The sequence below is a fragment of the Osmia bicornis genome, chromosome 6 (genome assembly GCF_907164935.1).
Source record: "Osmia bicornis bicornis chromosome 6, iOsmBic2.1, whole genome shotgun sequence".
Taxonomy (NCBI): Eukaryota; Metazoa; Arthropoda; class Insecta; order Hymenoptera; family Megachilidae; genus Osmia; species Osmia bicornis.
In genome coordinates, this window is record NC_060221.1 from 8,803,804 (window position 1) to 8,826,509 (window position 22,706).

Sequence of the window (22,706 nt, forward strand, 5' to 3'; positions counted from 1 at the left end):
AATAACTAAGATGCGTACAATACGTTACTAATAATATGATAATAAAAGATATTACAGTAGATTGAAAGCTATTATCAATTAACAAAATTGCTTATCACATATCAAACAAAAACAAAAACAAACAAAAAATAATATACTATCATACAATATATCCTATAATTAAAAAAAAAACGATGAATAGGAAACAAATAATGATAAAGAACAGCAGCATATTAAAAGTCAATAAACGGAATGCTGTTAATTTTTGTCAAGCTATGTTTATAGTCTTAAACGCCACAGCCAGCTTCTATGCAACTACACTGTTCTTTAACATGTAAAAAACAAAAAGTTTATCAAATAATAAAAAACTCTAATGAGAAAAATAAAGTATATGAACAAAAAATATACGAAAATCATGTGCGTAAGTAGTTACTCTATAACACTATAATAAATTATTCTAAGAAATATACACGTATACATATCGTACTATATTTCTTAGAACGTTAAAACAATAAATTATTATCTGCAAGAAAGTAAAAAATAATAACTTTTCGATGATATAATTATTGATATAAATATAACATATTATGTATGTATATACGCTTATTCATCTTTCCATATTTTTATAACACATTTTGTTTTTTGTTATTTTTTTTTGTTTTTCTTCATACAGTCATCGATATCTGTGTTTTACCGATCATCATTAAGTAGAAAGGTTATTACTGATGATAACTGTGATATCAAAGATATGATAACTGAAGGTTTAAGGATTACCTACAACAAAGCTGCTACTGTTCAGCGGTCAGTAGACGGTTTGACTCTCAGGTCTCCTCTTCCATCAAAGGTTATTACTGTAGTTCATGTTATATACAAACAACCGCGTCTTGGAGCATAAAACTGTACAAAGATTTTTTAGCACGTGTATAGGAAAGAATTATTTATACGTACGTATGTATTTTAGAATGAAATTCGAAAAATTAAATGACTTATTAATTTCACTGCCCATACATGCTATGCGCACTATTTAATCAACGAACACAGCTCGACCTTCGCGCACTAACAGCTGATCGATGTAAATATCTTCAGTTGTATTAACGTCGATTAATTTTAAACCCAATACAGTGTCAGCTGGAGAGAGTACATCGGGCTTTGATTCGACAACAACTGATACAAAATTTTTCTCCACAACCAATTCTTGAAATCTCAAACTATCCTCAACAGACCAGTCAACGTCGATCGGTCGTATACCTATTTAAATTATTAATTTTAATTATAATTAAAATTAATTGAATTATTAGTTTTAATTAAAATTGAATTTAATTAAATTATTAATTAAAATATACAAGCTAATTTTGTATATAACTTGAAATAAAATTGAATCTAAAATAAAAAGAAAGAAAACAGTTACGTACCGGAAAGTCTTGCTTTAATCGCTTGATATGGTAGTTCCAAAAATTGACTTTTCAGTGGCTGTAATTTACTTAATGGCAGTACCGATACGTCTCCGAAATCACAAAAATAAACACTGACCATATCTTGTTTAATTACACTTGAAATGCAGACCCTTCAAAATAAACGGAAATACATACCAATTATTTGAGTTTCATTTGAAAGATTTCGATTCAAAATAGACGTTCTTTTATATTTATACCTGTACCAGTGACCATCAATGTGTTTAGCTGCATAAAGTTTCCCTTCTCTTACTGATTCCGTAGTAGGTATAGGACCTTTGTAATCTCGACAAATTTCTTGTAATTGAATCATCATTGCCTAAACATAAATAAATAAAAAGATTTGTTCATTTCTTTTCCCCGACTATTTTGAAATAATGTATTTCAAATATGAAAGAATATTTACTTCCAAAGCAGATTTATCCTCGAATGGTTGAATAGTAAAATTTCCAGGATGAGCTGCCATCGTCACGTGTATGTCAAAGTATTCACCGATACCCGAAATTTTAGGTGGTTTTAAAGATTTCAGGACATCGTCATCTTCATTTGTTGAATGTTTAGAATTCATGCGTTCTATACGTTTTCTTGGTCTTATATTATTATTTCCATCGCCGTGGGCTCTGAAATGATAATAAAGAGCAGTTTATTATTATCTGACACTTCAATATATTTAATAATACATATGTATATGACAGTTTTCACATAGCATACTTTGCAAGTTCTTCAAGAGCCAAAGTGTTATTGATTGAAACAAGCATGTTGCTTGGTTGAATTCGCCTAAATAATTCAACAACCGGTATGTTATTTTCAACTGATATAACCTTAACAAGAAGCGGTTCACCCTTTGGTGCGAGTTCTATAAGTTTTGCAATCATCTTTTCATTAACCATTGATTTGTCAATGTTATGAAGATGTACCTTTAATGCCTATTGTAGAAATAGATGATAATTATTATATATAATATCGTGAAATTTTATGAAAAAATTAAACTACATTCATACCTGAGCAGGATATTTTGTTAAAACTTCAGATAATCTTTCCAAAGAAAGAAGATTGCTTTTCGTTGTAGTAATAGTTTTACCGAAATCGATTAAAAATACTTTTAATTGACTGTAAAGACTATTACCTACAATTTTTCCTCTATACCAATTATTATTTACCGAGACAAAATACGTTTTGCTAGGATCAACGGTGGTTACAGTACAATTTTCCAAATGTTCTGCATTTAATCGGGTACATATTAACCGATTTAATAAACTGACTAACAGCTTCATACTTTCACATTCTAACTGTACATAAACATCACCATTCTGTTCTATGTGGGAATTAAATACCTCAAATACTTGGTCTTCCTGTCAGTAAAAAGAAGTTTTTTTTTTACTACATATTATCTAAGTCATATTTTTGTAAATAAAATACAAAAATAATACTTCCAACAGTTAATTTAGGAGCAACCACTATATGTTGAAAAATGTGTTCAGAGAATTCTGCATTTAAATTAACATCATCCGGTCCTTGCGTGTCATAAAATATAACCGTTGCAAACTGTTCGTCTTGTCCTTTACCACGATTTAGTACTTCAGCATACAATGCACGATCAAGTATTAGAAACTTTTCTATATAATCTACAACGCTATCGCAGTCGCCGAAATCTTCCAAACCAGCAAGACATAATCTCAGCGCCTAATAGTTCAATTAATAAAGTTTTCAGTAAAAAACAGCAGATGCTATAATAATTCCAGAGCCGGGCCTGGGCCTAGGCAGACTAGGGCCCCTATAAGACGATTTTGCGTCTAAGAATGCAAGAAGAGATGTAAATGCAAATCTAAATTAGTTATACAAGCTTTAATATTAATTTTATAAATTTTATTTGAGGTACTTTTTTTTATGTCATATATGTGAAGGAGCCCCTTTTCGGAGCTCGCCTCGGACCCTCGAAGTCTCAGGACCGGCCCTGAATAATTCTTGTATTTTGATAAAACAAATGATATTATACCTGTGCGGGGATCCCGCAAAATTTTTTATCTAACATGTGTAATTTACTCTGATGGAAAATATCCTCGTCGCCGTGATCAATAAATGAAACTGTAACTATTCCATCAACAGAATTATAATCCACACAGCGAACTCTATGCCATGAATCACCTTCAAAAACGACATAGTAATTTCCAACTACGATAGTTAGTGGTTTGACGTGTTGTTGAATATTGCTATAGTGTTTAGCCATTTCAGCCGTCATAAGACCGAATTGTTCCTACATGTACATCGTATAAATAAATATAAAGAAATTATATATAAAAGTAGAAATAATCCAATGGTATATTTTAACATACACTGTATGCATCTCCAATGATTCTTGCCCAAATTTCTGTAGTGCTTATGACGCAAGTAACAGATACAATCCACAAATTTTCTTCTGGTAATTGCAATTGTCCAGGCACAGCTGGTCCAATTGGATGCAGTTGTACTTTATCTGTTTTTGATGATGTTATATTTTTTATCTAAAAGTAAATAAGCTGTTTTTATTACGAATCTAAATACAGACCTATAATTTTGGATTTTTTACCTTTTCAGGAGATAAAACAAATCGACGAAGAATTATGGAATTGTCAACACCTTTTTCTAAAACTATTGCTGGACATTCTTCCACAGTTTTCTCCCAATTTTCTGGTAAAATTTCTTCATACTTTTGCTTATAATATATGGGTACTTTATGCATGAAAATACCATTTGGATGATCATCTACTATGGACAACACCCTTTCTTTTATTATTTTTTTATCTTTAGTCTCGTTTAAAGTGAAAACTGGTCCAAATTTTTCAACAAGATCTAACAACGCGAACCTGGCAGCAATTTTTTGTGCCTCATCTTCGGTACGCGCCTCTTCTGGATAACTTGAATATCCATGTGGACCAATCTAAAAGTGTCATTTTATTGTTTCGTGTATAACAACATTGTGAACATAATAACGTTATCAAAGGTAAGATTTTTACAAACCTTAACTCGTGCAAATACACTTGGATTCTTCGAATTTTTAATCGGTGTTGGATAAATTTGATATACAGGTCTTGGAAGATTTAATGCTACAGCTCGCTCTCTTAGTTCGTCTCTCGGATCGAGAGGCTGTGATTTTGGTACGATCTTTTTGGCATTATCTAATAAAGTCTATAAATACAAATAATTAACGTATAATAAACTTTCTTTGATTACTTGCAACTAAATCCTATAATTACTTACAAATGAATTAATTGGTGACTGTTGCGATTGTGACATTTTACCGTCTGCTAAAATTTGTCCAGGCGAAAGGGGTGACAAAACTCCAGATTGAAGAGGAGATGTTGGAATACTGGTGTTTAAGCTTAGCAATGAAGGTATATTAGGATTAATTTTGAGCCTTTCACTTATATTTGATGATTTTTTAAATGTTTCCGTATTGTTATTAACAGTCTTTGGTGTCTGACTCATCAAGGGTGGCACCAGCTTGATATCATTTTTCAAACATACAGTATCTCTCTGTGTATTAATAACACTTTGGTTCGTTGTCAAAACAGAATTCATTTGTCTGTCTTTTAGACTCTGAGAAAGTACACAAACAATAAACTGAAGAAATACAATACTGAATTAAAATATATGTATAAATATTAATGTCGCTTACTTTGCTTGGAGAGTTTGGTGATATTCCACAATTAGATTGTATGTATCTGGGTTTCTCGTCATTTCGATAAATAGTAATTTTTGTTGGCATTGCAGGAACTGATGTATTTTGTCTAAACATATATTTAAACATACATGTAGCTAACACAGTAGTTTAATGTTTCTCGAATCTTAACATAAATCACATTCATTAATCTGAACGCTCTCTCTACACTAATATTTTGAAACCATAAAATATATATTAATTTTTTATGAAATGAAAGAAATGGCTTCTTTCCATTTGAGAATAAGTATTAAAAAAATAATAATAATTTGTACCTTCCGCTTATTTGTGAATACAGATTCTGATTAGTACTTTGTACAGTGCGGACAGCTTTTCTTGTCACCATAGGTAGACGAAATGATGATGGCTTCCAAGCATTCACCTAAAATAATACAGTATTTTCATATTATATGATGCAATAATTCTGCCATATATACAGTGGATCACAAAATTAATTGCTCACAGTTTAAAACAGAATACTTCGTTTAAAATTAGACCAAATGACTTGAGGCTTTTTGAGAAGCTATAAAAATTAATTTACTAAGATATGTACTTCTGTCGTTTTAAAAAATTACAATTTGTCGAAATTTTGTAACTTTTTTATTTGTAACTTTTTTATTTGAGCCTGTAATGGAAATTTAAAATATGTCATTTGTAAATTTAAGTATGTTATGTGTATGTGGAAAATTTCATCGAGATCGGTCAATGAACTTAGAAGTTACAAGTAATTAAAATTTCCGAAAGTCGCGATTTTCGAAAATTCTAATTACTTGTAACTTCTAAGTACATTGACCGATCTTGATGAAATTTTCAGCATACACATAAGTTATTTGAATCTACGAAAGACATATTTTAAATTTTCATTATAGACTCGCATAAAAATGTGACTATTATTAGATTAGACTATTATTTTTCATGATTTCAACAAATTGTAATTTTTTAAAACAACAAAAGCACATATCTTAGTAAATTAATTTGTAAAGCTTCTCGAGAAACCTCAAGTCATTCGGTCCAATTTTAAATGAGGTATTCTGTTTTAAACGGTGTGCGAATACTTTTGTGACCCACTGTATATCTACAAAATATTTTACCACTCTTCTATGTCTCTTGGATACTGTTTTTTGGCGTGAAATTAATCTTGTAATATGTGCAGATTCTTCAGTAGGTACAGCTTCTACATAGACGTCAGCACCTTTATCAACAATCTTTATACCAGGAACAGTATACAAAAAGGCTACTAAAGATGGATAGCCAAACTTTCGAAAGGGGATTTGTTCATCGATTAGCATTTTATAGTCTCCTACAAAAATATTAATTTAAATACTAATTTATAATTAAAAACAAATATATTTATCACAATATATCATTTATAATTGTCTCAACGCATACAATGAAAACTTATTTGAAATTATTTAGTGATTTAATTATAATTAATACTGAATTCATAAGAAATATTGGAATTCTCATAAGAACTTACTATTTAAATTTTCTATCTTTACACCACCCTTTGCAGATATGAGACACGCACGTAAATTTTTTATCACTTCCTGTTTTTCCATTATTGCTCTTTTATATAAATTCAAAAATAGTAACAATAATATATAAAACTTATGCACTAATACGTAAAATCCTGAAATTTAATAAAACAAAATTATTAACATTTAAAATAAGGTGATCGATTGCAATTGTGATTAACGTAATTATATTATCGCAATATACAGTATTATGGGATATAGAATTATTATGTACTATGTAAAAAATAGTATTATCATCGTTAAAATGACAATATTGTCGGATATTTTATAACACGATTACCAAAATCAAATAAAGGCCACGAAACTGTTAATTGCGAATTAACAAATCTCAGGCACGCCGGCAAATGGCGAATACATCGGTACTGTAGAAATTGTTACATGAAATTATCAAAAATTCAAAGAAAATATTGTTAATTATCGGTGAAAGCGATTGAAAACTTTAACCCTGTTATGTTAATAAACCTTACGTAAAAAATATTTTAATAACAAAATGTTTTCATCAAACTTTCATGATAAAGAAACTAAATTTCTAAAATTTCATACAAAATACTGAATGTACATTAACAAGTATAAGATTTTAATCTAAACATTCTTTTAATTTAACAGTATGTACATTTTTAATTTCTCGTTCATTTGATACTTTATTGTTTGAGAAAACGCAATATAACAATTGAAACTACAATTGGAAGATAACAACGTTATTTAATTATATGTTCATGCTGAAAGAGAAATACAATATATAATTTCAACATTATACATGCTTAGTTGTTTAAAACGAGTACATTGTTACCTTGACGTCATATAAATTGATAAAACCAATTATAGTTCCAGATGACATGTAACGAATGTACAAAACCAAACACAAAGAGGCAATGGCAACAGCTGTACAATGAAATACGGACAATTATGTATGCTCTACGGATAATAATACCTGTACTGGTCAGTTACTGCAATATAAATTCAAATAATTTACTTTCAGTTAGACTCCCAGATGAATGTAATGAACGATGAAATAGCTCGCAAAAAAATTTAGGCCACCGTTATGTAGTCACAAAAGTCGAACGTACCGTCTCTTGCTTAAACGTTGTTCACATATAAGGAATCACAATCTTTTTTCGCAGATCTATTAAACTTCACCACTTCGTACGAAGGATCACCACTATTTGACAACAACTCGGTTAATTCTAACATTCCCTCTTACTTTTCTTTCACGAGGATCCGTTTCCAAACTCCATTACTTCTCCTCAAAGTAACTGCCCAGCCTATCATTTGTTAGAGTAAAACGAAACATCTCGCTCGACCAATCAGCTTCTTTCTCCCCTCCTTACGTCCGGTCGTATCTAACCAATCATTCGTTAGGATTAAGAAAGCGGTATAATTTAAGATACATCAAATATTTGTTTAATTATTTTCCATTATTTATCAAATTCACTTGCAAATTATTTGCAACTAGTAATATATATATAATATTAACATAAACATTAACATAAAATTCAAATTTCTAATACTATTTAAGAAAATTGTTTGTCCTTTCTGTATAATTGTAATAATAATAATAATAATTAAGTATTGTAATTTCTTTATTTCTGCAGAAAATAAAATTATGCCAAAATTCTATGTTCGCTATGCAAGAGTTTGAATTTCTTTTTTTCTTTTTCAAACAGATGCAAACCAGATGTCACTTTACAATGCTTTCCGAAACTATGAAAAGAACATACCTCATAGAAAAGATCGTAGGTTATAATGAAAACAGATGACTTGTTAGAAGCAAAACAGATAAGTATTGTCTACTTTTCGCTATGTTGACGTTGACCTGAAATTGGAGAAAGGATACTTTCCCCGTTGTCCGCTCTTTATGGTGTATCGTAAAAGTCAATCGGTACGAAGCTATTGAGAAATTTTAGTCTTGTACTTTAGGAAGTGCTTTAGGAAGGCGATTAATCAATTATGACTTCAAGTTAAAGAAATTCCTGAAGAAATACAAATTAATGAATCTAATAAAGGAATTCTAATTTTGCCCATTTTCAAACTTATTGTCAGACTTTATCGTAACAAGTGACTACAGATGCAGAAGTCTGGACGTGACTGTTTTCGAGAAGAACATATGACAACCGTGCTTGTTTTACCAGACCTTGCACTCACAATTGTAAAAAACTCAGTTTTTGTCAAAATCAGCATAAGACCCAATGATTAATAAAACAATTTTTTAACAAACCTATGTTAACAAACTTATATTTTAAGAAGACCGCCATAAATTATTTTTAATTTTGATCCAGCGCCATCTATACAAAATCGGCGAAAACTACTCGACTTACCGACCGATTTTTCAAAACTTGACAACCGTCGCACAGTGGACTGTTGCGACAATCTGTTTCGACTTGATTGTTTCAAATCGCCGTCGACACTATTTTATTAGACGTCCTTCAAATTTTTTTGCATTTTGTTTAGAAATGACGACGTAATTTCAGAACTCGCGTCTAGGGATTTTTCTAGGGACTGTCGGTAAAGTTTTCGACGCTTGCATCACCAAATTCGTATTTTGGGGTTTCTTAAAAATTGTTCTATAAAGCAAATAGAATAAAACAGCGCAAATAGTTTCAGGTTCCACGAGGTTCTTGGATGTGTACTTATATAGAGCTTTTTCAACGAAAACTACTAAAAACTTCCATGATCTTTTTGCCTATATTTTATTTCTGACAGTTGCAAATTAAGATACTCATGGCTGAAGGTTGATGTACTACTTACTTGTACGTCTATAATCCATTATTTAAAATATCAACAATCGAAACTGCGATGCAATCGTGCTCTTTTAATATTTAGCGGATACTAATAAGTTCTATCAATCCGTAACTAAGCGACCGGCTTGCATTTGTTTCGACCAGTTACTTTTATGAAATTCATATAAAGTTAATATATACCATCTTATTACAATATTTTTGTCACAATTATTTGTGATATGACAAACATTTATTCATTTCGGATGGATCTTGCTTTTTAATTTTGTTCCGCTATGATACTAATAGACAGACCACTGTGCGTCAAAAGAAAAGAATTTCACCGCCGTCTAAATTAAATCATCTAGATTCATCTTTTATCATTTATTTTTATCAAACAAATTCAAACAACTTTCTGTTTAACGAACACTGGCTTACCGACTACCGAGAATTCGATCGAAAAGTTGACAAGTTGTTTCCGCCATTTTCGCGCAGATGGCGCAGTAGTTAAATTTTTTATCAGCTAACCGACCATTAGTTTTTAAGAATATTTAAATTTGCAATTTATATACATTAGAACTAACATAAGTAAAAGAGTAGCTGTAAATTAACAAGTAAATTAACAAGAGTAGCGTTTGGAGCGTCTGCTAGGGACATTTTCAATCTCAAGTTGTAAGTAAAACAAAAAACCTATCGCTTTACTAGTAATTCTTCGACAAACCTTTTCTAGCAAAAGTACTAATAAATTACTTATAGAGGAATTCAACATTGATTCTCTAATTTTAACAATTGATAAGTAATAAAAAACTAGTAAATATTTACGTTATGCGTTTGCAAAGAGTATATATCATGTAACGTAAAACTTAAATAATATAAAGAGAAATAACGCGAAGAACGGTTTTGTTATCGGGGTGTTTCCTTTTCACTAAATCGTGATGGAGATCTGTGTGGAGATTATTAACCAATTAATTGATCATATAGGGATCTTATAGTTGCGAAGGTTAAACAATCTGTTAATACATACGAGAGGTCAGTGCACGTCACGTAGTTATTATTCAGAGTTGAGAATTTTGTGTAAATTTATCTATTGCGAAGTGTAATACGAAAGAGTTCCTGAGACTCTCTCGCGGCAAGACATTTCGAGAAAATACGCGGAGGTCTCAGGTTTTACAGAATTCGAAGTTAAAGGACTATTCTCACCGCGAAAGAGAAGTGTCCGCGTACTTGAGTGGCATAACGCTGTTGTATGTAATTGTGATATTGCATTTGAAAACTTTATTTTATTAAAGCACAGCCGTCCATTTGGCGTCTGTGAAGGACAGACAGAGTGTGTGACAGGTTATGTCAACTGGATTGGCAGGTGCTGTTTCAAATCAGGTCAGTGTGTTGACTTGCTACCACACCGCTATACTGCAGATACCTTTCACTGAAGACAGCCATTCTAAATTTTGTATATTTTTCCATGCAACGGAATGCAGCGGATGAAAGGACAAACTAACAATCAAGGTAAGACTTCGTATTCTGATACTGTTCTTTTTTTCATTTTTGTTAATCACGAGATTTCCGAATTGTCGGGTATAAAACTTGCCCGTATGACTATTTACACTTTTTATTCGGTATATTTAGTTTACGTGTTATGCATAATTTTTTTTTTAAATTGACAATTTTAAATTGTCAATTAAATCATTGCACATTTCTTTTTCTGTATAAAATTTTCATTTGTATTGTTCTGAACATTATGATTGGTATCAAGTACTTAAAAAATTCAATATTCAAATATTATCAAATATTTAAACATTGCATAATTATTTGTGTAATTAATAAATTATCAGGAAGATTGTTTGTGTGATAAATTTATATATTTTTAAGAAATATATACTATGTATTATAATTAATACTTCTATAGAACATAAATTAAATTCTAATATAATAGAAGTTTAATTCTTTTATTTAAGCTATTTATTAATTAATTCGCTGTACAGTTAAGTAATTTACTCAGGGAAGTAAGAAATACATGTACTTATGGTTAATTTAATAGTGCTTCCAACATTTTGAGCACAATATCCCGCTATGATATCAGTGCATAATTATAATTTTTGTTGCAGTAAATAAAAGTTTGTTGATTTTTCTTAATGTAATGTATGATTGTTATAAAACTATTGTTATAATAATTTTTCTACTAAAAGTTTTGAAAGTAATATTTTACAAATAAGTTACGTCATGATAAGTAATATTTTATATGTGATATTAAAATAGTGTGTGTTTGTGTGTATACATGGGTGCATATGTATTTATCTGCGTATATTACAATAATGAAATGGTGTAATTTTACGTAATAATTAATTAAAGTTTTGTTATTTGAATGGAGTTATAAAAGACAAAACAAAAAAAAAATGTTAACTTTATATTATTTTAAAAAGAGACATTCATTCATTTGGTTCATTAATAAGATAAAATTCCATCCCCGATAGTGAGCAATGGTCCTAAAGAACACCAGCAGCAGCCGCAGACAGAACATGCTGGTGGAGAAGATACTGGATTTGATTCATGGAGAGGAGGCAATAATACGCATCACTCAAGTTATCCAATTGGTACTGGTGACCCATACAGTCCTTACTATGCAGGTACTTCGTTCCCTTATCAGGCATTTGGAGCTGGGGATGGGACTTGGTCAAACGGAACAGATCCTGTCGCATTTCTTTCTGGATACGGAGGTCAAATAGGTCACGATGCGTATGGCATGGATGGAATGTTTTCTGCTAGTGCGGGAGGTGGTTTTAATACGTTTAGCCAACCTGCTTTTAATTATTTTCATGGAAATGGTGATTTTAGTGCTTGGGGCACTCCGAGAAAGACACGCTACGAAGATTATTATCAAGCACCACGTGGAAATGAAAACTACCCGACACCTAGCAATACAGAGATTAAGACTATTGAACAGAGTGTACAGGGCTTGTCATTAGGAAGTGGAGAAGTTCCTCGTCAAGAACAACAAACAGCATCTAATCAATCGATAAAACCAGAAACAAAGGAACCTAGAAAAATAACATGGGCCAGTGTTGCGAGTCAGCCCGCCAAACCAGTTCCTCCACTTTCATCTTCGCAAGGAATGAAAAAGAAGGCTGGAATGCCACCACCACCTATCGTGCCAGGAAAACATAATATGGATATTGGGACATGGGGCGAAGGTAAATCTTCTGCACCTCCTCCGACAGCACCACCACCACCACAGGTACAACCTCCTGTTCCACCACCTCCACCGCTGGTTCAAAGACAAAGACCTCCTCCACCGCCACCATGTTGGAATAGACAACCCACAACATCCCCATCTCCGCCACAGTCACAGATTCATATGCCTCCGCAACAGCATCAACATCAACATCAGCAACAACAGCAGCAGCACCAGCAGCAGCATCCGCAGCAACTACAACCACAACAACAACAACAACAAATTGCCCAATCACAATCACATCCTGTTTTAGACGAATTAAAGGTGAAGAATGATTATAATCCCGTAGAATTTGATCAAACTGCTCCTGGAGCTAGGTTTTTTGTAATCAAGTCTTATTCCGAAGATGACATTCATAGATCCATTAAATATGAGATTTGGTGTAGTACTGAACACGGTAATAAAAGATTGGATCAAGCGTATAGAGAAGCCAGCCGGGAAGGTGCTCCTTTATACTTGTTCTTTTCTGTAAACGGATCCGGCCACTTCTGTGGTATGGCACAAATGGTGTCACCTGTTGATTACCAGAGCAATAGCTCTGTTTGGTCGCAAGATAAATGGAAAGGTCAATTTCGTGTACGTTGGATTTACGTTAAGGATGTTCCTAATGTGCAACTTCGTCACATTAAACTAGAAAATAATGAAAACAAACCAGTGACTAATTCGAGGGATGCGCAAGAGGTCCCTCATGCGAAAGGCGTGACAGTGTTGCGTATATTACATACTTATCGGCATTCGACTAGTATTTTTGATGATTTTGGACATTATGAACGTAAGCAAGCAGAAGAGGATCAACGTAAAGCACCACCGAATGCTATACAACATCATCATTCTTCCAACCATAGGAATAGGGGACATTCAGATTTACCAAGAGATCATCATCCTCACCAGTCACATTTACATCATCAGCGCAAAGTAAGTAACAAATTTTGTAAGTTTATTAAAATGTCTAAAAGAATATTTACTTTAATAACAAGTATATACATATTTATAATTGTTTTTTATTCCAGGATCGAGATGGTGGTCGTGGTAGAGGTAGAGGAGGTACCCGCCAGTAGCGGTGGATACAAAAAGAATATAATACTATTCATGATAGTAATCGTCATAAAGGAAGCACGTTACGACTAATTATCGTCTTACTACTTACCTTTGCTTTCTTGGATACACAAAGGGCTTCTAATTCCTGTGACAAAACTCTCATCAATTGAGACTATTTCCTTCTGTTAAATAATCAACTTGTATGATAATTAGCGTCGTGTCGACATTATAAATATTATCTAATCATAACTACTATGAAGAGGAACATAATTCAATTTCAAGGGATATTGGGTAAACTTGCTGACAGTTATAAGCATATAGTGTGGTGTTGCGTGCTATTCATCGAAAGGTGTTTCTTAAACGTACAAATTAAAAGAAAAAAAAAATGAAAGAAAAAAAAATGATATGGAACAGAGAAGAAAAAACTGTAATATGTGAACTAACCCTTGTAAAATGCTTAAACTTTTGTTGATAATGAAAAAAAATCTATGCGAGAACAATATTGTAAGCAAGTGTCATTTAAATCAATTACCATTTTAAACTTTGATGGACATATAACTTGGTGCCTGTGGCTGAAAGGACTCACCTTTCTTTGTTAAAAAAAGGTGCAAGGGCTTATTACGACGTTTTAAGTTTATTTGTAACAATTATGCTTGAACATTGGATAATAATAGAAATTATTGTCAACTAATTATTTTATGCATATTCTATATCTATTGCAAATTTTATATACATATATGTATATATTGAATATATATATATGTATATTACCCATTATTATATTATTCATGGACTACAAAATGATCTAAAATATTATATGACAAAAAGAAAATAATCTTACAGTTACTCTATAGTAACATATATGGTGATGATAATTATTATTGTATCGTTTGATGGATTTCGTGAGTTGTTTTTTATTGTTAAAAAATCTATTATTTTCCTTTTCAGTTTTAATATTTAAACATTTTTTTGTCACTATTTTAAAAATTCAAGTTGCTTTTACCAAAACCGAAAGTTTTCTCACATAATCATAAACTTTAAAAAATGTGTATACTTTTTCATGTCTGTTTTAAACAAAATTCTTTAAGTAATAGCACTAAAATTAGACAGTTTTTCACGAATTACGTGTAGAAAAGTGAATATTAGTGTAACAAACAAAAAAAATTTGCTTAACAAATATGAATTTAGTAAACTAAAAGAAAACAATAAATTTTATCCGTAGATTTGATTACTTTTCTGACAGTTATATATATAGTCATATATAGTTAATTTCTTAAAAAATTTTAAAGCAAACAATGAAATTTTATTTCTTAAGCTTTTTAAAAGCAAAGTTATACTTTATTAACAGTATTTTAGAAGTTGATCACATTTCAAGATTATCATGAAAAAAATAATATGAAATTCTGAGTTCATCAATTAAATTGTATAAAAATTAACAAGTGAATTTACCGCGATGTGATGCGAATTTTTTAAATCAAAGCATGTTGATTATAATAGTTACTTTTGCGTAAACAATGAATAGATAACAAGAAAGAGGATCTAAATGACATGGCAGTAGAAGTCTCTTTCCTCATTTCTATATTGTGAATGTTGCAAGAAAACAAACGCATCTTATTAAAGTAATATATCAACGTTAAAAATTTATGGCTGAAATGATTTTTCAATCATTGTATCTTATTTATAGTTTAAGATGGGATAAGTTGTTTAGGAAGGTGGACATCTAGCAATGTCTCAATGACTAGAATAATTGTATAAGCTCTATTAAATTTCTGTATTTCAGTTGAACGATGTTCAAAAGATTTTGTTAAATAATTTACTAACTGCTATTTTATGACAAATTAGTATTTAATTAAAAAATAATTTTCTTCTTCATTCACGTTTTAGAATTTTGTTTAAAAAATGTTTGGATTCCAAAGATTTGTCTGATCTTTATTTTATGATTAATACAATATATGCTATATGTATACAAACTGCATATCTGTATATTATCATTGTATTATAATATACAGACATACAAATGGTATACTCATAATGTACTACACTGTTTAGTATTTACATTGTATAATCATGTTTGATTAAATGTTGAATCAAATCATACATTTTATATTCAAATTTAACTATTAAAAAAATACCGTACACAGATAGTAAATTTTCCAAAGAATCAGAACTCTTGAATTTAATTTTAATCATAAATCTTGTAACTGAAGTTACAAGAAAAGTGCTAAGTGGTAATTACATTTAACATAACATTAAGTTATGTATGAAATATCTACTTTAAGTGATGATAAGAATTTAAAACAAAAATTGCGTTAAACGTAATTACCAATCCAAAAATGATACGATTTCTTATTTTACCTAATCATTCCATGTTACTTCCTTTTTTCTTTCATTTTCTGAAGGCTTCTTTGCATCTTGATTTGGATCAGATTCCTTAGGATTTGTTATTAATCCTGGACATAACTCTTCAGGCGGCGGTGTACGTTCTCTTAATTCGCCATGTTTTCCTTCATATTTACGTTTAGCTTGAGTTTCAAGGTCTTTTGAACAATCTATCATATCAGATTGATTTCCACCATTTTCTTCCAACATTTTAATCGAACGAGCATCCGCCTCTTCTTTATCTTCAATTTTTTTCACCGCGATGCTTATATCGTCGCCAAGTAACTTTTCTCTGACGAAATAATCACGGATATTATTTCGTATTTCACAGGGAAATTTGTCAGGATTCTCTTCGATGTAACGGTATACGAAAAGATCAGCGCCGCGTATGATGAAATAATGATTAAAAATATTAAGTCTTGCTCCTATGAAAAAATCTTGAGGAGTATAATATTCCGGATTGTCTCTTCCGGTATTCGGTTTAGCAACCAACGTTGCTTTTAGAAAACAACCCTCGCGACGCCCTGAATTACGTTTCTCAAGTTCATGTACAAGGATCGTACCGTCGCTTAAACTGTATTCTAAAATAAAGTCGCGGTTCCTGTCTTCCGGATGTACCGCGTCCATCTGCATTGAGTAGCGTAATTTTTTCGGAAAATTAATTAGCTGTCGAATGACATCCTTTTTAGGCGGTTTAGGGATCAATGACAAACAACCGGCGTACGTATCTTCAGGTGTACCGAACTTAATATGCGGTGGAGGTTTATGTTCCGGTGGCGATAGAACTTCTTTGCTTGGAATAGGTATCCCTTTTGGTTGCGTTATTCCCAACATGTCTGAATAATACTTTCTAGTGAAAGGGTCACAATCGTGCAAAAGAAAGCGTCGACTAAATATAAAAACCGTCTCACCAATCTGTAATAAAGAATGAAAGTAACAAATAGAAAAAATGATAATAAAAAGGCTTTATTATTGCAAATTTATCACCCGAAGCTTACTATAAAATCTTTTGGTGTATAATATTCAACTACTTCAGGATCCCCGCGTTCAAGGTATATAGCAGGATAAGATGGTGGTAAATTTTTCCAATCTTTTGGTACTTTCATTCGTTTCAATAACATTGGTACCGGGTCCTTTCCGCTATTTGGCTTTTGTATTTCGCGAATGGCTATTGTGTCGTCCGTTAAGAAGTACGCTATACCATAAACGTCGTCGTTCCAAGTGGCAGTAAACGATAATACCATTTTATCATACTCTAAAAATCGTCGTCTGGCATCATCTGGAATCTGTGTGATATGCGTCGGTTTTTTCTGCTTGGATACACGAAATTCCGTGTATGGATCCACAGGTGGTTCTTCCTTGTCCCCGACATCAATCCCTTGACTGTTTAAAAATTCTTTAGTAAATAGATCACAATCGATAATATGATAAATTACACCGTAAATACCTGAAAGTAACGATGCATGATAATTAAAAAGATAAAGAATACAAAGACAAATTCAATAAAATAAGCATGTACATATAGATATACAGGGTGGTCGACAACAGGTGGGAGATTTTTTAAGGGGTGATTCTAGTTATTAACGTTTAAAAATTCGAGTTAAAAGCGCCTGAAACCTGCAACCTGCCCAGCACCGACGACTGACCGTCAGGTCAGCAGGGATGGGTGCAGTTATAACCAAGAAGAGAAAACCGAATGCTGCAGTACCGAGAATAGAATAGCACGAGGTTAGTTTCTACTATTCAATGATTCTTGGTTATGACTGTACCTACCCCTGCTGACCTGACGTTCAGTCGTCGGTGCTGGACAGGTTGCAGATTTTAGGCGCTTATTACCAAAATTTTTAAACGTTGATTATGATCCCTAGAATCACCCCTTAAAAAATCTCCCGCCTGTTGTCGAACACCCTGTATTTCTATTTTAAAATAATGTTCATTCATAAAACGTACATACGTCAATTCCAACGTTAAAATCTTTCCAATGAAACGTATCTCCCGTTGTATTTTTTACAACTTTTTCACGTCTGACAAGTTTTCCTTGTTTAAAACCAGCATTATCTATTGGAGGCTCCATTACGCATAACGTATCATCCTCCAAAAAGTAGATTATATTCACATAACGTATACGAAAATGTTCATCTGGAGAATTGAAGACCCCCTGACGAAAAAATGCTTTGAAGCAGAGACATTTATGCGCGAACAGCGCATAATGTGGAATAAATTGTCGATATGCGTATTCTTTTACCCGGCCGTATGTTAGCGATGGATCATAGCTGAATATTAAAATTAAAGATAAATACATATTAAGGAACACATCAGAAATAATAGTATCAATATGTTCTTGTTGAAAATAAAAATATAGTATGTAAATTTGAATGTTAGAAAAACGAAAATTCCATATTTTTATTTACATATACAATTTATTACATACTGTGTGGAATCCTCTTCTTTTATATATGCGGAAGATGCAACATCTATTGGTCTTCCTCCAATGCCAACATTCCTATCACGTACTACACGATAACCATTTAAAAAGCGAAATTTTTGTATCAGTCTATAATCTGTAATCTTTAAAAAAAAAAGCCCTCAAAATACCTTCATCTTTATTTGATTTCATTCATTTAAATATAATCAAATATATTTAAGTAATCATTTTGAATGATTTTTTTTAACTTACAGTGGAATCATGGATCGCATATCCTGGTATAAGTGGTAATTTTTCCATATTAAATTATACAAATGTTAGGTAAAATAAATCCTTAAAGGATATCCGTATAAAACGTTTTCTGTCAAAAAGTTTGCCTGAACTTGTTTCCATAACAACACTACTACATATGTATATGTATATACACACACAACGATAATTGTATGTATCTTATTTTATCAATTAAAAACTGTTAATAATCAGGTATTTAATAATTATATTGTATACAGGTAAAAATTAATTTTTTTTTTAAATTACATTTGATCATTTATTTTTGCATAAATTATTGACAATAGTAGCATTGGAGGGTTTCCACTAAAATGTGTTTAGTTGCCCTGACAGTGAAATCACAAACTAAGTATTTCTTTGAAAATAGCCATACATCCTGCGGACAAGCAGCCAGCCACTGGTACAGTAATTAACCACGCGAATGCAATATTACGAAATAATTTCCATGAAACTCCCTCACCGCCACGTGAAGCCCATCCGACACAGACGACTGATCCCACTTTGCAATGAGTTGTTGACACAGGTAAACCAGCCTTACTTGCCAACAAAACTGTTACCGCTGCTCCTACCTACAATTAATGTTAAACAAAATATATTTGAATAAGAAATTTCAATGTTAAACATTTTTTTTTAGTAGAGAACGAAAAAAAGGCTTTGATCTTACGTTCATAAATATGTACATATGTATATACCTCTATAGTGAATCCAGTAGTTGGTGTGATACGTGCTAAATCTTGTCCTACAGTTTGTATAACTCTACGACCCCATACCCAAAGACCAGTTGATATTCCTAAGCCACCATAAAGTAGTATGAGCATTGGAGTTTCTGCCTCTTGTCTAGCTGATCCCTCTGCGTATACAGCCCAAAGTGCAATAAGTGGTCCTATTGCATTACTCACGTCATTACCACCGTGTGCGAAACTACCAAATGCTGCAGTTAATACTTGGAGAAAAGCAAACAGCTTAGATATTTCTGGCTCTTCTTCGATTCTTCTTTCGGTTTCATTTTGAACACCCTCGGTATCTGATCCTGCTACCATTAAAAGAGGGCTTGCACTGCTATTACCACGTAATTTTGGTGCTGTTTCTTTTGTATTACCGTTGCTACTACTATTACTACTACACGGTACTTCCGAAATAACAGATAATGCTGTAGTTTCTTTTTTATCACAGGTACCAAACTTTGTTGTTGTTGTTGTTTTCTCGTTGCTGTTTAGTGAAATCAATATTCTCTTTCTTTGCCATGGAACAACAAATAAATAAACGATGATGGCTGAAAATAAACCAAGAGCTAACGCAGCTATTAAACTACCCCACCATGGCAATTTATCCAGCATTAATACTAAAAATAAATACGTTTAATATAGCAATTAATTCGACTGATGTAAAAGACAAAGATATAAGTATATAAAATTCATTTACATTTAGGTCCATCGAGTGCAACTGACATAACATTTATAGCAACAGTGAGACCATATGCTACTGGGAGAATATGAAGACCTCGTTCTAGAGGCTTACTAGACTGTAGTATTGATTTTCTTAGAAGCCAAAATATAGCACCTGATACAATTCCACTAAGTACAGGACTTGCAAACCAAGATGCTGCTATATTTGCAAGAGCTATCCATTTTACCTAAAAACATAATTTCTTACATTGTAACATATTATTTGCTTTCAATTAATAAAAGAAAATGTTTTACTAACCCCTGCAGTACCTTTACAGACAAGTGAAAATCCAACAGTAGCACCAACAATGGAATGTGTTCCAGAAATAGGTAAACGCAATGCGGTTGCTAGTAAAAGCCAGATACCAGATCCGGCTAAACTAGACAACGCTCCTATCATTAATTCTTTTTCATGGCCTTCGTATAATGTAACGTCTAGTATACCCTTTCTCATAGTATCGGATACCTAACATAAATGTTACATAAAATGTAGTATTATTTACGTTTATACAAAGTATATTCAACTTTAACGTACCTTATAGCCGATGAGTACAGCTCCAGCAATTTCAAAGACAGTTGCTAAAATACATGCTTGAAATATTGTAAGTACTCCTGCACCAACGCTCGTTCCAAAACTATTCGCAACGTCATTTGCTCCGATACCAAATGCCAAAATAAACGCCACTATGAATCCAACTACTACTATCCATACCAAGTTTTCATCGTACGGTACACTCATTTTTATTTATTTAATAGATGTTTCTTTTGAGCTATTGTTATTTTCTTTTTTACACATTTGTCAATAAATTATTCTTATCAAACTTTTTCTTGTCATGATGTTTAAAAGTAATACTCGTCATTGAACATGAGAACATGTATCGAGGAAGAACTCCTGATTTAACTTTTCTTCTATTATGCATTTACATGCAAATATTTATAAATCAGTATATATTTCTCCATTTATAGTTTAAATTCATATATATGGATATATATTTATATGTATAGTTAATATCTTTTATTTTACTTCTAGTACAATCAATTTTGTAACTTTGTACATGTAACGGAGGTAGTATTTTGGCTCAGCACCTGATATATATAGCATTATGTTTTTATTATTTAATAACATTCAGTTAGAAGTGTTTAACTGCATAAAAAGAAAAATTACTGTATTAAACACTTTCTTCAACTTTTTAGTTTGTATTAAATATAAAATATGGTGCTCAATTTTATAAAGATTCATTATCAGCGTTTCCACTGTATGGAAACACGCTGATCGTTGTTCTTCCGGCATCTGTAATTAACCAAACGTATAGATTTTATATGGGTACATGCCTGTCCTTTAAATTTCACATGTCAAGAGAGAAGAATTCTTGAAAGCAATGCAATTATTTTATTTACCTTCGCAGACACGTCATAACTGTCTGAAAATTAAGTTTAAGCAACGAGATACTTAAACATCCACGAAGAAAATTCAATTACTAACGATAAGTTGAAACGGTTTGCCAATTTTTATTTCGCTTAATCCCGAAGGGGTGGTGTTACCTTTTTCACTTTTTCGTATAGTAACACTTTCTATCTTGATTAAAATTCACATTCCTAATAAAATTGATTTTTAAAAAAGATATTTTACTCTTTCACTTTTTGCGCGTACAACAGGAAATAAATGTTAAATTCGCTGCCAAAGGGTGTTTGTACGAAACACGACATTTAGACTACAAGCTACTCTTACGAATTGCGTAAAATAAAAATAATAAATGGTTTGAATAAGCAAAGCTTTCAAGCGTGTTACACAAAATTTAATACAGAATAAAGTTTAGAAGTTACAATTGCCCATTACCACTTTTTGCATCATTCTCTCTACAATTTGCCGTACGGTTCTCCCTTTTCAAACCGTTCTTTCATGGGTCATATAGAAGATATGTATTGGTTGACTTCACGGTACAACAAAATAATGAAGTAATTGTTAAGAGAGAAAAAAAAAAGAAAAACTGAGGGTATATTTTTTCACTCACAAAACTGAAAATTACTTCGTGTAAATCTTGTGTGATTGGGAATGCCGCTTAGATCCGCGTGGGGGTGAGATATTGATCCGCCATTTGCCCGCGAAACTCTTATATGTATGTATAATATAAAAATTATTATCGTACTACAAATTTGAACTGCTTTATGTGAATATCAACCAACAATGACTAGAATTCGCAATCACATTCATTAACAATATATTACGCACTAACTATGCACTGGATCTCTGTGGGGGGAATGATGAATAAGTCATTGCATAAAGGGTGTTAAACGAGCTACGAATTGATGTGAACATAATTACCAATAATCATTTCCTACATGTAACTTTAAATAAAAGAGTTGTCTATCGAAATTTTTCTCATTTTCAAATGTTAAATGTAACATTTATTAATTGTTAAAACGTTAATATGTGTGTACTCGTATATATGTACATAATATGTTAATAGAACAAATACTTCATACATAAGCAAAAATAATTCTACAGACAGAATAATTAATTTCACT

The 22,706-nt window shown here is 31.8% G+C and overlaps 4 protein-coding genes across 12 annotated transcripts; 1 reads left to right on the forward strand and 3 right to left on the reverse strand.

The window, feature by feature from the left end:
• Positions 1 to 568: 568 nt before the first annotated feature.
• Positions 569 to 8,012, reverse strand: LOC114874908 (tudor domain-containing protein 7). 5 transcript variants are annotated; one of them, XM_029184635.2, is made up of 18 exons: positions 7,730 to 8,012; positions 7,453 to 7,609; positions 6,605 to 6,757; positions 6,219 to 6,427; positions 5,403 to 5,509; positions 5,086 to 5,197; positions 4,668 to 5,006; positions 4,428 to 4,595; positions 3,997 to 4,347; positions 3,764 to 3,931; positions 3,427 to 3,684; positions 2,868 to 3,113; positions 2,432 to 2,782; positions 2,142 to 2,356; positions 1,837 to 2,050; positions 1,631 to 1,749; positions 1,392 to 1,543; positions 569 to 1,227 (listed from the first exon to the last, which is right to left on the reverse strand). In XM_029184635.2, the coding sequence occupies exons 3-18, from the start codon at positions 6,684 to 6,686 to the stop codon at positions 1,004 to 1,006; spliced, it is 3,315 nt and encodes a 1,104-aa protein (XP_029040468.2). In that variant the 5' UTR covers positions 6,687 to 6,757; positions 7,453 to 7,609; positions 7,730 to 8,012; the 3' UTR covers positions 569 to 1,003. The 5 variants fall into 5 exon arrangements, with proteins under 5 accessions (XP_029040468.2, XP_029040470.2, XP_029040469.2 ...); XM_029184637.2 differs by having other exon boundaries at positions 7,594 to 7,609; positions 7,730 to 8,002; XM_029184636.2 differs by lacking the exon at positions 7,453 to 7,609 and having other exon boundaries at positions 7,730 to 8,002.
• A 2,205-nt stretch (positions 8,013 to 10,217) lies between these two features.
• On the forward strand, positions 10,218 to 14,335 carry LOC114874884 (YTH domain-containing family protein 1-like). Its single transcript, XM_029184598.2, has 4 exons — positions 10,218 to 10,753; positions 10,855 to 10,882; positions 11,848 to 13,520; positions 13,616 to 14,335. The coding sequence occupies exons 1-4, from the start codon at positions 10,718 to 10,720 to the stop codon at positions 13,661 to 13,663; spliced, it is 1,785 nt and encodes a 594-aa protein (XP_029040431.1). The 5' UTR covers positions 10,218 to 10,717; the 3' UTR covers positions 13,664 to 14,335.
• A 1,241-nt stretch (positions 14,336 to 15,576) lies between these two features.
• Positions 15,577 to 18,787, reverse strand: LOC114874885 (EF-hand domain-containing protein 1-like). The gene is made up of 5 exons (XM_029184599.2): positions 18,700 to 18,787; positions 18,454 to 18,590; positions 17,973 to 18,295; positions 17,021 to 17,469; positions 15,577 to 16,937 (listed from the first exon to the last, which is right to left on the reverse strand). Exons 1-5 carry the CDS (start codon positions 18,745 to 18,747, stop codon positions 15,999 to 16,001), a joined length of 1,896 nt encoding a protein of 631 aa, XP_029040432.1. The 5' UTR covers positions 18,748 to 18,787; the 3' UTR covers positions 15,577 to 15,998.
• LOC114874886 (sodium-dependent phosphate transporter 1-B) lies at positions 18,412 to 22,669 on the reverse strand. Of its 5 annotated transcripts, none has more exons than XM_029184601.2 (7): positions 22,193 to 22,669; positions 21,579 to 21,776; positions 20,716 to 21,471; positions 20,440 to 20,646; positions 20,158 to 20,368; positions 19,428 to 20,077; positions 18,412 to 19,304 (listed from the first exon to the last, which is right to left on the reverse strand). In XM_029184601.2, exons 3-7 carry the CDS (start codon positions 20,917 to 20,919, stop codon positions 19,074 to 19,076), a joined length of 1,503 nt encoding a protein of 500 aa, XP_029040434.1. In that variant the 5' UTR covers positions 20,920 to 21,471; positions 21,579 to 21,776; positions 22,193 to 22,669; the 3' UTR covers positions 18,412 to 19,073. The 5 variants fall into 5 exon arrangements, with proteins under 5 accessions (XP_029040434.1, XP_046142007.1, XP_029040433.1 ...); XM_046286051.1 differs by having other exon boundaries at positions 21,579 to 22,111; XM_029184600.2 differs by having other exon boundaries at positions 22,018 to 22,669.
• Between the last annotated feature and the right edge of the window lie 37 nt (positions 22,670 to 22,706).

What these genes read in the sequence shown, in the direction of transcription:
- LOC114874885 (XM_029184599.2), bottom strand. Translation starts at nt 18,747, where the DNA reads ATGGAAAAATTACCACTTATACCAGGATATGCGATCCATGATTCCACT. An exon ending in AAAGAAGAGGATTCCACACA is followed by an intron (nt 18,296 to 18,453) that starts GTATGTAATAAA and finishes TTTAATATTCAG; the next exon opens with CTATGATCCATCGCTAACAT. An exon ending in TAACGTTGGAATTGACGTAT is followed by an intron (nt 17,470 to 17,972) that starts GTACGTTTTATG and finishes CGTTACTTTCAG; the next exon opens with GTATTTACGGTGTAATTTAT.
- LOC114874908 (XM_029184635.2), bottom strand. Translation starts at nt 6,686, where the DNA reads ATGGAAAAACAGGAAGTGATAAAAAATTTACGTGCGTGTCTCATATCT. An exon ending in TCATTGGAGATGCATACAGT is followed by an intron (nt 3,685 to 3,763) that starts GTATGTTAAAAT and finishes ATGTACATGTAG; the next exon opens with GAACAATTCGGTCTTATGAC. An exon ending in GATTAAAGCAAGACTTTCCG is followed by an intron (nt 1,228 to 1,391) that starts GTACGTAACTGT and finishes TAATTTAAATAG; the next exon opens with GTATACGACCGATCGACGTT.
- LOC114874886 (XM_029184601.2), bottom strand. Translation starts at nt 20,919, where the DNA reads ATGAGTGTACCGTACGATGAAAACTTGGTATGGATAGTAGTAGTTGGA. An exon ending in CTGTACTCATCGGCTATAAG is followed by an intron (nt 20,647 to 20,715) that starts GTACGTTAAAGT and finishes CATTTATGTTAG; the next exon opens with GTATCCGATACTATGAGAAA. An exon ending in TGCACTCGATGGACCTAAAT is followed by an intron (nt 20,078 to 20,157) that starts GTAAATGAATTT and finishes ATTTATTTTTAG; the next exon opens with TATTAATGCTGGATAAATTG.
- LOC114874884 (XM_029184598.2), top strand. Translation starts at nt 10,718, where the DNA reads ATGTCAACTGGATTGGCAGGTGCTGTTTCAAATCAG. An exon ending in CAGGTGCTGTTTCAAATCAG is followed by an intron (nt 10,754 to 10,854) that starts GTCAGTGTGTTG and finishes AACGGAATGCAG; the next exon opens with CGGATGAAAGGACAAACTAA. An exon ending in AGGACAAACTAACAATCAAG is followed by an intron (nt 10,883 to 11,847) that starts GTAAGACTTCGT and finishes CATCCCCGATAG; the next exon opens with TGAGCAATGGTCCTAAAGAA.